At 48.5% G+C, this 13,810-nt stretch overlaps 2 protein-coding genes across 24 annotated transcripts in view; both read left to right on the forward strand.

The window, feature by feature from the left end:
* The window catches only part of QRICH1 (glutamine rich 1), a 52,360-nt gene extending 44,366 nt beyond the window's left edge, over positions 1-7,994 (forward strand). For all 22 annotated transcript variants that reach the window (XM_034997829.1, XM_034997836.1, XM_034997841.1 and 19 more), the window contains 4 exons: positions 4,581-4,689; positions 5,048-5,199; positions 5,718-5,808; positions 7,215-7,994. In XM_034997829.1, the coding sequence (XP_034853720.1) occupies positions 4,581-4,689; positions 5,048-5,199; positions 5,718-5,808; positions 7,215-7,407 (545 nt within the window). In that variant the 3' untranslated portion in view covers positions 7,408-7,994. The remainder of the gene's footprint in view (positions 1-4,580; positions 4,690-5,047; positions 5,200-5,717; positions 5,809-7,214) is intronic.
* A 440-nt stretch (positions 7,995-8,434) lies between these two features.
* IMPDH2 (inosine monophosphate dehydrogenase 2) lies at positions 8,435-13,425 on the forward strand. 2 transcript variants are annotated; one of them, XM_034997849.1, is made up of 15 exons: positions 8,435-8,599; positions 9,046-9,094; positions 9,316-9,417; positions 9,531-9,605; positions 9,932-10,138; positions 10,658-10,745; positions 10,819-11,018; positions 11,098-11,188; positions 11,289-11,384; positions 11,650-11,721; positions 12,472-12,615; positions 12,702-12,846; positions 12,945-13,088; positions 13,169-13,252; positions 13,347-13,425. In XM_034997849.1, the coding sequence occupies exons 1-15, from the start codon at positions 8,502-8,504 to the stop codon at positions 13,366-13,368; spliced, it is 1,617 nt and encodes a 538-aa protein (XP_034853740.1). In that variant the 5' UTR covers positions 8,435-8,501; the 3' UTR covers positions 13,369-13,425. The 2 variants fall into 2 exon arrangements, with proteins under 2 accessions (XP_034853740.1, XP_034853741.1); XM_034997850.1 differs by lacking the exon at positions 11,650-11,721 and having other exon boundaries at positions 8,436-8,599.
* The last annotated feature ends 385 nt before the right edge of the window (positions 13,426-13,810 follow it).

The raw sequence follows: 13,810 nt of genomic DNA on the forward strand, positions 1-13,810 counted from the left end.
TTGAAGGACATCTTCCTTGCTTCCAAGTTTTGGCAATTATAAATAAAGCTGCTATAAACGTTGTGTGCAGGTTTCTGGTAAAAGACAAATCACTGGAATAGAATAGAGAGCCCAGAAGTAGAGTCACACAAATATAACCAGCTTATCTTTGACAAAGGAGTAATGGCAGTTCAATGGAGAAAGAATAGTCTTCTCAACAAATGGTACTGGAACAACGGGACACTCATATACAAAAAAAATGAATCTAGACGCAGACCTTACGCCATTCACAGAATCAACTCAAAATGGGTCATAGACCTAAATGTAAAACGCAAAACTGTAAAACTCCTAGAAGATAACATAGGAGAAAATCTAGGTGACCTTGGGTTTGGTAGTAACTTTTTGGATATAACACCAAAAGCACAATCCATGAAAGAAAATAATTGATAAGTTGGACTTCATTAAAGTTAGAAAGTTATGACCCATTCGGAAAGACACTTTTAAGAGAATGAAAAGACAAGCCACAAACTGGAAAAAAATCTTGTACAAAACACACACCTGATAAAGGATTGGTATCCAGAATATACGAAGAGCTCTTTAACACTCAACAGTAAAAGTAAAATAAAAAAAAAAACCTGATCCAAAAAATGGGCAAAAGATCTGAACAGATTCCTTACCAAAGATATGCAAGTGGCAGATAAGTATATGAACAGATGTTTATCATTAGGTATCATCCAGAAATTGCAAACTAAAGTGAGATACCACTATACACCTATTAGAATGGCTAAAATCACAAACAGTGGCAGCCCCAAATGCTGGATAGGGAGCACAAGAATGCTCATTCTTTGCTGGTGGGAATGCAAAATGTTATAATCCCTTTATAATAGTTTGACATTTTCTTTAAAAAGTAGACATTTTCTGGGTGGCTCAGTCGTTAAGCGTCTGCCTTCGGCTCAGGTCATGATCCCGGGGTCCTGGGATCGAGTCCCGCATCGGGCTCCCTGCTCTGCGGGGAGCCTGCTTCTCCCTCTCCCACTCCCCCTGCTTGTGTTCCCTCTCTCGCTGTGTCTCTCTCTGTCAAATAAATAAATAAAATCTTTAAAAAAAAAAAAAAGACATTTTCTTATGATCCAGCAGTTGTGCTCCTTGGTATTTACCCAAATGAGTTGAAAACTTAAATCCACACAAATATCTGAGTTTTAATCCTGGCTTTGCCATTTATTAGAATGTATGCTAGCAGCTTAAACTTTTTTTCCCATCAAAAAAATCTAACTGGAATTAAAATAAAAACTTTTTTAAAAAATTGAGATATAATTGACATATAACATACTAGTTTTAAGTATACAATATAATGATACGTGTATACCTTCTATAATAATCTAGTTTAGTTAACATCCATCACCACAGAGTTACATGCTTAACCTTTAAGAAAAAAATTATTGGTTAAACAAATACTTTTTGAATGCTTGGTATGTGCCAGGCATTATTCCAGGTTTAGATAATATAATATTGTAGTGAACAAAATGGAGCTTATAGTCTAATAGGGGGAGGCAGTGTGTAAATAACCAATTTATGATTAAGTGTCTTAACAAAGCATAGGGGAATGGAAAGTGTTAAGGGCATTAGGAGGGAGGCCTTTCTGAGGGGCTGTCATTAGAACAGAAACCAAGTAAGTGAATCACTACATGATTTGCAAATTTTCAAGTCAAGTGTGGTTATGCAGAGTTTGCTTTTTAAAAATTGTATTACAGAAATTTCAAGCACATATAAAAAACAACAGATAAATGACATTCCCATGTACCCACTGTCCATGGCATATCTTGTGTCATGTGTACACCTGTTTTTCCCCTCCTGTATTATTTTGAAATAACTCCTAGACACTTTATTCATAAATATTTTAGTATGCTTGACATACCATGATGCCATTATTATACTTGAAAAAAAAGATAATTCCATAATGTCATCAAAGTCTACCTTTTGTTCAAATTTCTAAGTGTCTCATAAATGTCATGATCTTGTTTGAGTCAAGGTGCAGATAAGGTCCACACATTGAAATTACTGATTTGTCTTAATATTTAGCTTTAATCTTTCATTTTCTCCATGATTCTATTTCTTGCCATTTTTTATGGAAGAAACTAGCCATTTATTGATTGATTGAGAAAGAGAGTGTGTGGGAGCACTTGGGGAGGGAGGGACTGAGGGAGAGAGAGAGAATCTCAAGCAGGCTCCATGCCCAGCGTGGAGCCCAACATGGAGCTTGAGCCCACGACCCTGAGGTCATGACCTGAGCCAAAACCAAGAGTCAGATGCTCAACTGGCTGAACCACCCAAGCACCCTGAAACTAGCCTTTTAAATAGTCAGTCCGATTACATCCCCACATTGTAGTTTGACATAGTTTTCTGTTCCCTTATATTTACAGTTAATTGGTAGTTTGATATAAAGACTTCATTGATCAGGTTTTGATTTTTGTGTTTTCTTTATGGCAAGGTTATGTCATAGTTGTGTTATATACTTCCATCTGATACCCATAATATCTGGATCCATTATTAATTCATTAGGAGTTGCAATTGATGGCATTCTGATGTTATTTTTCATTATTAGCTGAAGTACAAAGCAAAACTTTCCCTTGATCACTCTTTGAATACCTAGCAGCATAGATGATTTTATAGGATTTTTAGGAGATTTTCTAGGAGAGGCGGGATAAGGGCTTATTCTCTTTGTTTAGCAGTTTTTTTTAAAAAAGATTTTATTTATTTATTTGACAGAGAGAGACACAGTGAAAGAGGGAACACAAGCAGAGGGAGCGGGAGAGGGAGAAGCAGGCTTCCCGCAGAGCAGGGAGCCCGACGTGGGGCTCGATCCCAGGACCCTGGGATCATGACCTGAGCCGAAGGCAGACGCTTAATGACTGAGCCACTCAGGTGCCCCATGTTCAGCAGTTTTTATGGTAATGAGTTGATTCACCAGTTTCATCCAGTGATAACCAATTCACTTTTTTTTTAAGGAATCATTGTGAACTAATGAGTTTAAACATACTTAATTTGGTTCAGTCCATAGCAGTTATCTTTTTTGCTGTGCAGATTGTTCCATCTTTGGCCATTTGGAACCTCTTAAATTGGCTTTTAAGTTCTTTTGACATGGCCCTGGCCCTATTTCCTTGATTTCTGATTTGCCAGATGTTCTAGGCTGATATTGGACATTTTCTATTTTCTGTCTCAATGTGAAATTGGTCAGTTCTCCTTGAGACTGGTTCCTTTTAGTGTAAATGGTATTTTAAGTATCATAGTCTGGATGCACAGGGGTGTTCATTGCTCCTGGGTTGGTCATTGTTCATAAGGCTTTCAGTGGGAAATACTAAAAAAAGATAAAATAGGTCATTTTGTTGCTTGCAGTTCAGATTGAGAACTTTAGTTTTTATATGATGCGTCCCTATCTGCGTCTCCCTTCTCGCATGCCAGGAGTCCTGGTTTTTGACCCTAAACTTCAAGTTTTATTAAGAAGTGGTTAAAGCTAGGGAAGCTCATATAAATGGCAGAGTGAAGTAAACCCTAGAAAATAGCGCATGCCAAGATATGTGTCGTACCACTTCTACCACTGGCTTTCCCCAAGGAGGGCTGTCTGTGCCACTCACCTGCTTCAGATATGTTTGAGGGCAGGGAAGCTTATCTCATTGCCAGTAGGTCACAAAATAGAAGAGTAGAGGCAGAGCTGCCCTGGAGAGATGGGAGTGCACTTAATGGAGTCAGAGGGCCAGCTTTGGCAGGAGCAGAGAAGAGGAATGTGTTGGGCAGAATATTTCTTTCCCCGCTTCTAGGAAGTGACATCCTTGCTGCCTGCCTGGAGGATCCTGAAACTCCTGCAGGAGAATGCTTTCACCATGGCCTCAGTACCTGGCACACAAACACTTGTACATTAACTGTTGAGTGACACATGAAGGGGGCTTGGTGATTAACTCAAGTATCCTCTTCCTTTGGTGTAGACCTGGCTGCACCCTGACCTTTGCCCCTGCCCAGCTCTCAGTTCATTTAAGAACAAGGGTCTTAAAGTAAAACCTGCACTGTCGGGGAATCCTGTAGTAGTTCTGAATATCATTTTCCCCTTTATCCAGAGAGGGGATGAGAATGGGTTTGCTTTCTAGAAGTGGAAAACATGAGAGGTTTAGCAAGGGCAAACAGGTGCACCCATACCAGTTCTTTGGGCCCTTGACACCTGAAAATATGATGAAAGCTCTACCCTCTTTCTAGAGAAGTATGCATACTTGCAGAGTTTGATTTATAGTTTTGGGTGTTCCAGTATTTTCTTGCCCCACTTTAACCTTGGATTAGAGGAAGAATTAACATCAGGTAAGAGCATGCATATAGGGCAGTGGTTCTCAGGAACTTGTTAGAAATGCACATTATCAGTTCCCCCCCGGAAACTTGGGCTGGGAACCAGCCATTTGTGTTTTAACAAGCTTCCAGATGATTCTGCCATTCCCTAGGGAGGTTTTTCTGGTTAAACTTGTACTCTTTTGTGGTCCTTGTGCCTCCCACCTCCCATCCTGCACCTCTGAGGGCCCACCTGCCATCCTCTTGTTGTAGCAGTGCTCTATTCCTCCTAGGCTATGTCCTGCCCAGCCACGTGACTGAGGAGATGCTGTGGGAGTGCAAGCAGCTCGGGGCTCACTCCCCTTCCACCCTGCTGACCACCCTCATGTTCTTTAACACCAAGTAAGTGTTCTAGAAGCTCCATGTTTAGCCACTGCTGGCATCTGCCCAGTGAAGAGGGTGGAAACTATCCAGGTAGATATAGGAATTCCTTTGACACATATTTGAGAGCCTTTGGGCTACTAAAAGCCTTCAGCCCCACTTGGCTACATTTGTGTGGTGACCAGTGAGGCATACAGCCTTGCCAGACCCCTGCCATCCGTCTTGATTTGGTTCCTCCACTAGACAGTGTTTTTGGGTATGGGCCTGCCCACATCCTGGGAGTGTGCACAGCGGCTCCTCTGAGGCACCGATGGCAGAGGGTAAGTCATAGTCTCCTCCTGGCACCCCTCCCTTTGCCTTGCTTTCACTTGTGGTGCAGATACTTCCTGTTGAAGACAGTGGACCAGCACATGAAGCTGGCCTTCTCCAAGGTTTTGCGACAGACAAAGAAGAACCCCTCTAATCCTAAGGATAAAAGCACGAGTATTCGATACCTGAAGGCTCTTGGGATACACCAGACTGGCCAGAAAGGTAGGGGCCGCAGAAACAGGTGCAACTTGTCCTGCCCTGCCCTTGTGCCTGGGGGGTTAGTGTTGAGTGTGAAGTTGAGTTGGGATTTGCTGGATAGGAATTTTCCATTCCCTTCTCCCCACCTAGAAACTTGAAACTCTTTTCGAAGCAGAGATGCCCCAGAAACGATTGCTGCTTTTTCCCTTCATGCCTCACACCCTTTCCTCTCCCAGTAAGTCTAGTTGGGATGGCTAGAGGCCTAAGGTTCCTTTTTTTTTTTTAAGATTTTATTTATTTATTTGACAGAGACACAGGGAGAGAGGGAACACAGGCAGGGGGAGTGGGAGAGGGAGAAGCAGACTCCCCACTGAGCAGGGAGCCCAATGTGGGGCATGATCCCAGGACCCTGGGATCATGAGACGAAGGCAGACACTTAATGACTGAGCCACCCAGGCGCCCCCAAGCCTAAGGTTCCTAATCTGGTCCTGAGCTAAGGCAGTCTCATGCCATGTCCCTGGTGGTGGGGATGTGTTTTATAGTTACAGATGACATGTATGCAGAGCAGACGGAAAATCCAGAGAATCCACTGAGATGTCCCATCAAGCTCTACGATTTCTACCTCTTTAAATGGTGAGGAAGCTTTATGGTGGCTGGGTGACTGTATGTGTGCATGAGTGCACTGTACCTGTGTATAAGGCATTCTTTAGTCCCAAACAAAGTAAAAACACATTTCCAAAAAGCTAAATATAGAAGCAGCCTGACTGGTTTCCCCAAAGCATGTGAAATGACTAGCATTGTGATTTTATATGGTCTCCTGTCTTGGAGAGGGGAATGGGGGAGATGGAGGAAAGTACAGAAAGGCGGCCTCCATCATGTAGCATCTTCCTGGCCTTGACGTTTGTCACTAGCAACATCAGTCTAGGGGGGATTTCTTTCCTTGGCTTTTACTCTCTTGCCCTTGCAGTTTGGCATGTCATCTTTACTGCAGTGCCACAATCCTCTTTCTATGTTATAGGTCTTATGTTACTTAGATTAAAACGTTCGGTGGTTTCCATTTATTGTATAGAGAAAGAGTAATCCTAATCTTGCCAACAAGGCCTTACGTATACTCCCCCTTGCTAATCTCACGTCCTTGTACCTCTTGGCTCTCTAGCTACTGGCTCCTCTCCACTCCAGAGCATCATGATCTCCCTACCTCCAGGCCTCAGCTTAGGAATTTTCCTTGTTGGGCAAGCCTCCCCTCCCCACCCCCATATTTGGCTAGTTGGCTCCTATCCATCCCTCTTCTCAGAACAGCTTGATCAGAAGCATCTCCAGATTCCCTACCTGTTTTTTTGGGCTGTTTCCTCTGTAGCACTTACCACTGATTGTCATTTATGTAATTGTTTAATTGTTGACTGTCTCTTATCTGTAAGCTCCATAAGGTAGGGAGTCTTGGATCCTGCTCATTTCTTGAACACCAGCCCGTAGTGCAGGCCTGGCACACAGTAGCCCTTTGATAAATCTTGAGTGGATGGGCGAATATAACTGTTAGAAGTGGCATGTGCTAAGTACAGCACAACATTGAGGGGGGTGGAGGATGAGCCCAGGTAAGGGTCCCAGCATCACAGCCAAGCTGGGAAGGCAGAGTCCCTTATGTAAAATTTAGGAATTCAGTGGATTGGGTAGAGGAAACAACATGAACAAAGACTTGGAGAGGACCTTGTAGGCAGTGCAGTTGGTTCCAAGTGGGATACGGTTGGACTCCAGTAGATGAACCCTGGCATTCCGAGGCAGGTGGTTAGAGGAATCACAGCTAGCAGTATGTGAGGGAGAAGCGGAAGGGAGACAGCCTATTACTGGCATTGGCAGTAGCCCCAAAGGAGGCCCTAGAGGTAATGTGTGTTGACTGCATGGAATTCAGTAGCTATGCCATCATACCTTTGAAGAGCTGCTGTCTTCCCACCTTTTGCATACAGCATCTGTCTGGAATATTCCAGGGTGGGAGGGTTGAGAATGTTGTGGTTTTACCCAGCTTTTACTGATATATTTTTCAGCCCCCAGAGTGTGAAAGGCCGGAATGACACGTTTTATCTGACGCCTGAGCCAGTGGTGGCCCCCAATAGCCCAATCTGGTACTCGGTCCAGCCTATCAGCAGAGAGCAAATGGGACAGATGCTGACTCGGATCCTGGTGATACGAGAAATTCAGGAGGCCATTGCAGTGGCCAACGCAAGCACCATGCACTGAGATCCCTAAGCCATGGTGCAAGGGAGATGATCCAGGAAAAAAAAAATGGACAGACTTTCACACTAAAGAAGAGGCCTCCATTTTTTTTCTTTTCTTTTTTTTTTTTTAATTGGTGTAGTTATGAAGCCTTTCAGACTGCTTCTGTTTAAAATGTAAAAGGAAACTTTGCCTCCTGTGCGTCACCGTAAATCTGCTGCAGCAGATTCCTCAGCCCATGGGGGCTCTGGGTTTCCTGAAAGCCAGATGTCCTAGAAAGTTGCTGGCTGGCTTTTTCTTTTTTGTCTGGGGCCTGGGGAAAGGGCTCGGACTGTTAGGAGAAATGTGGCCCCTTCCCTTACTCCAGAAAGATGGAATTAGTGACGGACCCTCCAGGGAATCTCCCCAGCTGGCTTCCACTCTGACTGGCAGACGTCGCTGACCACAGGGGAGCCATGGTCTTTTCTTTCTTCATGCTCAGACATAAACTTAGCATCTTAATGGAAGGAAAATGAGGGGAACTTCAATTATGATTTATTAAAGACAATTTCTATTACACCCTCCTTTATGACAAGTGACATTTTAGATGTTAAAGTAAAAACTTTACCATGCCTTTTTTTTTTTTTTTTGGCCTAACATTGAGGCCTTAAACCTGAGGCTCCTGTGCCTGATGGAATTCTTGTAACATACACTTGTGTATCATATAAAGATACCACTCTGTTTCTCTTATGTATTCTTAATCTAGTTGTTTATTAAGAATGACAAGCACGTCTTTTCAACATGCTAGTGAACATCGCCTCTTTATTTGGGAGGAGCCCAGCGGGCCATCGGAAGCAAAGCCTTGCCTGCTGGTTGAACGGGTCACGGTCCTGCGGGAGGGGGCAGCCTCGGGAACGCCCAACTTTGTGGCTGCACGCCTAGGGCGTGCTCCGCGCATGCGCTCCCTCGGTAGCCCCGCCCGGGAGGCGCACGGGCTCCGCCTGGTCGTACTGCGTCCTGACGTCAGTGACGCGCAGGGCGCAGTGACGATATCGGCGGGTTTATATTGGCGCGGCCCAGACGGCAGAGGCCTCTGCGGCGCGGTCTTCGGACACACGCGGCTTTGCCCGGCGGTGGCCATGGCCGACTACCTGATTAGCGGGGGCACGTCCTACGTGCCAGACGACGGGCTCACAGCGCAGCAGCTGTTCAACTGCGGGGACGGCCTCACCTACAAGTGCGGGCCTAGCGGGCTCACCTGGGCGAGGAGACGGGCGGCGCGCTGGACTGGGAGGCCGGGCGGGGTTTTCCACAGAGCCCGCTTGGACCCGGGCATGGGAGACAGGTTCCGGAGAATTCCCCACCCATCTCTGGGGCTCCGTTTGATAGATCTGAAGTGCGGCGGGATGGAGGAGGCATCTTGGCAGTGCTTGAGATTTCAGGCTAGGAGCTTCATTCTTTCGGCACATGGAGTTGTCAGGGTGCCAGGGTCGCTGATGACAGCTAGGTGGCAGAAAAGGTCCCGTCTCCATCTCCACCTTGTGATTTGTCTGCCCTGCCTGTGACACGGGCTAGGTCAGTGCCCTCTAAGGCCCAGATGCCTTATGACATGATCTATGGGGATGGAATCCCGGGCCGCCCTAAGCCTGAGCCTTACTCCCAATTCGCTCCCCTCCCCCGTAGTGACTTTCTCATTCTCCCTGGGTACATCGACTTCACTGCAGACCAGGTGGTGAGTATGGCCAGAAATTGGGTCCTGAGCATCAAGGTTGGGTAAGGTACTTCTCTTCCCTGGTCTCTCGGCTACCACAGCAGATTGGGCTTGGGGGTGGATTCTATGGAATAGTCTGATTGGCATGCAGGACATACAGGGCACCTGTTTTATGGGGGACCTGGCACCACCCTGAGGCTTTTATGAGGTATTTGCCACATTATCGGGCCGTATTTCCTCAGGACCTGACTTCTGCTCTGACCAAAAAGATCACTCTGAAGACCCCACTGGTTTCCTCACCCATGGACACAGTCACAGAGGCTGGCATGGCCATAGCAATGGCGGTGAGCATCATGGGGTGTAAGGACAAAAGGAGGGGCCTCACACTCTTCCCCAAAGACATACATAGTCATGCTGCTCTTTGTCACTTTTTCACGATCTTCTGTTTATCATGCAGCTTACAGGTGGAATTGGCTTCATCCACCACAACTGTACACCTGAGTTCCAAGCCAACGAAGTTCGGAAAGTGAAGGTCAGAAGGGCAAGGATCGTGGTCAAGAGCTCCTGGGAATTGCACTGAGGTGGAGTGGGGTGGAAGTGGGGAATTTGTTTTCCTAATTTAGGATCCTTTTTTCCCCACTTTGGGGTTCAGTTCCTGAGAAGAGTATGAGACCTTGTGTCCTAAGGCAAGAGAAGAGGACCAGGTGGATAGTACCTACAGCCCACCCACGTTTACTATCCCTGGGTTTTAATTGTGATTTGGTCCTATGGTACTGCCAGAGGGGGAGTTGGTGTAGACCCCAGGCTTCAGACTGGTAAAGACGGTTCAGAAATGTTCTTTCTCACCATCCCTTCCAGAAATATGAGCAGGGATTCATTACAGACCCTGTGGTCCTCAGCCCCAAGGATCGAGTGCGGGATGTGTTTGAAGCCAAAGCCCGGCATGGATTCTGTGGTATCCCAATCACCGACACGGGCCGGATGGGGAGCCGCTTGGTGGGCATCATTTCTTCAAGGGACATAGATTTTCTCAAGGAGGAGGAACACGACCGGTTTTTGGAAGAGGTGGGTGCTACTGACAAAGCAAAGCCAAGCTCTGGCGGCCAAGGCTTAAGACGAGGTTTCTGTTGCCTGAATGGCATCTCTGGGGGCTTCTGCTGTCCAGGAAAGATGAATGCCCAGCCAAGTCTCTGACCCCTTCATGGGGTTCCTGCATCTCTTCCCCACCAGATGCTCTCCTTCTGCCCAAGTGTTTGCCAGCATGCATGCTGTGTTGCCACTCCCAAGGTGGGGGCAGTGCTCAAGGACCAACCGCAGCCTCCTCTTCCAACTCTCGTCATTGCTCTGGCAGGGCCCTTCTTTCTCCGCTATGTAACAGCATGTTCTGTGTACCACATTGTTCTTTCTACGCAATTCTCACCCGTGCCACTGTATTGCTGCACTGGCTGTTGGGTTCACTTGAGGAGAGTGGTTTGGGTGCAGGTGTGTGATCAGGGTGGTCTGTGGAACCTCACCCCCGAGTTAGGTCAGGGTGTGTTGGAGGTCTGGTCTCTGGGCCCTTCTCACAGCTCCCCTCACTGCTAGATCATGACGAAGAGGGAAGACTTGGTGGTAGCCCCTGCAGGCATCACACTGAAGGAAGCAAATGAAATTCTGCAGCGCAGCAAGAAGGGTGAGTTCTAGAGGTGGAAGGGTTCTGGAACCAAAGATCAGAGTTCTGATTTATGTACCTTCCCTATCCCCAGGAAAGTTACCCATTGTAAATGAAGATGATGAGCTGGTAGCCATCATTGCCCGGACAGACCTGAAGAAGAACCGGGATTACCCACTGGCCTCCAAAGACGCCAAGAAGCAGCTGCTGTGTGGAGCAGCCATTGGCACTCATGAAGATGACAAGTATCGGCTGGATTTGCTAGCCCAGGCTGGAGTGGACGTAGTGGTTTTGGTGAGATCTTGCACAGGCAGGGTGGGGTGGTAGGGACAGCTGTCATACCAGTCTCACTGGGACTTTCTCCCGGTCCCAGGACTCTTCCCAAGGAAACTCCATCTTCCAGATCAACATGATCAAGTACATCAAGGAGAAATATCCCTCCCTCCAAGTTATTGGAGGCAATGGTGAGGCAAGACTGGGCACCAAATGATGTGGGGCAAGAGGTAGAGGAGCTAGGCTCCCACTCAGATCGTCACACAAGCCTTTCCCTGCTCTTCACTGCAGTGGTCACAGCTGCTCAGGCCAAGAACCTCATTGATGCTGGTGTAGATGCCCTGCGGGTGGGCATGGGCAGTGGCTCCATCTGCATCACCCAGGAAGGTAGGAAATGCTTCGGTGGGGCCCTCAGAGACTCTGGCTTCAGCAGGGCCCTTAGCCCCCTATGGCCTGGAGCCAAGAGCTCTTGTGGGAACTATGCGAGTCCTCCAATAGGGGCAGTCCCAGGGCCAAACAGGCCCCTCGGATGGGTGACATGCTGGAAGACGAGCTCGTCATTCCTCACCTGCCACTACCCCCCTTGGCTAGCCTGGCCTCCTTGCTCTTGCTCTGCACCCTCTCTAAACTCTGGTCTGTTTGTTTTATTTAGTGGCTCCCAAGATCCCTCCAGACATAAAGTCCCACAGCCCCAAATGCCCTTCTACTGTCAAGGGCTGCTATAGTAAGTCCAGCCCGGCCCACTGGCCCGGCCCAGCTGCCCACTGCCCGGCTGCTTGGTTGACTGTAGCTGTAGCTCCCGGGGTTTGTGGTGTTGATGGGTGGGCAGGGCAAACTGAATGACAGACCATGGTTTTAGGGGCTGCTGGAGAACACAGCTCCTTCCTCTTCCTGGGGGGCTTGTAGGGCAGGACCTCCTTCACATTGCCTACAGTAGGCACAGCTCAAGGACCAACAAGCACACTCTTCCTTCCACGTGACCACGCCCCTGATCTTGCCCGAGCTGCGAACCATGCTGGGAGGAAGGGGTGGGTGGGCCTCTGGGTACTAACTGCACGGTGACACCTACCCCCACTTGATACCAGGTGGGTGGGGCTCCCCCCCCCCCCCCCCCCCCCCCCCCCCCCCCGGCGGCCTGGGGCCCCCCGCCCCCGCGCGCCCCCCCCCCCCCCTTGGCCCGGGGGGGGGGGGCCCCCCCCCCCCCCCCCGGCTGCTGACTGCATGTGCCTGAGGCTGCCCTGGGCCGAGCACACATGCACGCGCACATGCAGAGTTGAGTGGAGGCCATCACTGCTGTTTGAACTGTTGAAGGCAGACAGGGCAGCAGCCCTTCCAGACATGACTCTTTCTCAGCCGGGCTGCAGTCCTGGTACAGGTGTAGCGGAGAGCTCCTGGGTGCTGAGTTACGGCCGCAGGGCCCCTTGCCTGTCCCCACGGATTCCACCCACCCATCTGTTCCTCCATTTCTCAATAGTGTTGGCCTGCGGGCGGCCACAAGCAACAGCGGTGTATAAGGTGTCAGAATATGCACGGCGCTTTGGTGTTCCTGTTATTGCTGATGGAGGAATCCAAAATGTGGGCCATATCGCCAAAGCCTTGGCCCTTGGGGCCTCCACAGGTGAGGCCCAACACCCAGGGAGTCTGGTGGGATTCCTTCCCCAGGACCACTCAGCGTCTGCTCCCCTCACTCCCATTTGTCCACAGTCATGATGGGTTCCCTCCTGGCTGCTACCACTGAGGCCCCTGGCGAGTACTTCTTCTCCGATGGGATCCGGCTAAAGAAATACCGTGGTATGGGTTCTCTTGATGCCATGGACAAGCATCTCAGCAGCCAGAACCGATATTTCAGGTGGGACAGGAAGGTCAATTACCCTGTACTGACAGCCTTGTACTGATAGCCTCATCCATGCTTTGACCTTGCCTATGTCGTCTTGCCTTTTCCTACAGTGAAGCTGATAAAATCAAAGTGGCCCAAGGGGTGTCTGGGGCTGTGCAGGACAAAGGGTCCATCCACAAATTTGTCCCCTACCTGATCGCTGGCATCCAGCACTCCTGCCAGGACATTGGTGCCAAGAGTTTGACCCAAGTCCGGTAAGCCAGGAGAGCTGGGACATGGGTGGAGGAGCTAGTTGAGGGCCAGGTACCCACATCTGACATTTGCCTCTCTTCAGAGCCATGATGTATTCTGGAGAACTCAAGTTTGAGAAGAGAACATCCTCAGCTCAGGTGGAAGGGGGTGTTCACAGCCTCCATTCGTAAGTGACCAACCCTTTGGTACCCACCTACCCTTGGGGCAGAGGTTCCTTCTTTCTGCTGCCCCCACCTCAAAGCTGGTTGTTCTGCCTACAGGTATGAGAAGAGGCTTTTCTGAAAAGGGATACAGCATACTCCCTCAGTTTTTCAATAAAAGTTTGGGGAAAAAAAAAAAGTGATGCTTGATCTTTGGGGTTAACAGGCAGGTGTGGCGACTGCCATCACAGACACACGCAAGCACAACACTCTCATTTGTAGGGAACGCCTCAGACCCTGAGGTCTGGATATTCCTTGGATCTGGAAGGAGGCACTAATTCTAAATTCAAAAAAGTCTCTCCTGAGGCAGCTCACAAGGTAGGTCAGGCCAGCTCTGGCTCACAAGGGTTCAGTCTCACATTGTGGCTGCTTAGGACAGGTCATGGAATAGTCCTCGGGGGCTTTGGACTGGCCCCCACAGGGCCTCCTGCTTGGCCACGTGGGACCAGGTTGAGAGCCACATACACAATTCTCTTAACTTGAATCTCCAAGGGACCTTGAGAAAGCAGAGGGTCCCCTCAAAT

This window comes from Mirounga leonina, unplaced genomic scaffold, assembly GCF_011800145.1.
Source record: "Mirounga leonina isolate KUSES-001 unplaced genomic scaffold, KU_Mleo_1.0 Mir_94, whole genome shotgun sequence".
In the NCBI taxonomy this organism is placed as follows: Eukaryota; Metazoa; Chordata; class Mammalia; order Carnivora; family Phocidae; genus Mirounga; species Mirounga leonina.

Excerpts from the sequence above, each read along its gene's own strand:
- IMPDH2 (XM_034997849.1), top strand. The coding sequence starts at position 8,502 with ATGGCCGACTACCTGATTAGCGGGGGCACGTCCTACGTGCCAGACGAC. Across the intron at positions 11,189-11,288 it reads CCAAGTTATTGGAGGCAATG|TGGTCACAGCTGCTCAGGCC; the intron begins GTGAGGCAAGAC and ends TCTTCACTGCAG. Across the intron at positions 11,385-11,649 it reads CATCTGCATCACCCAGGAAG|TGGCTCCCAAGATCCCTCCA; the intron begins GTAGGAAATGCT and ends TGTTTTATTTAG.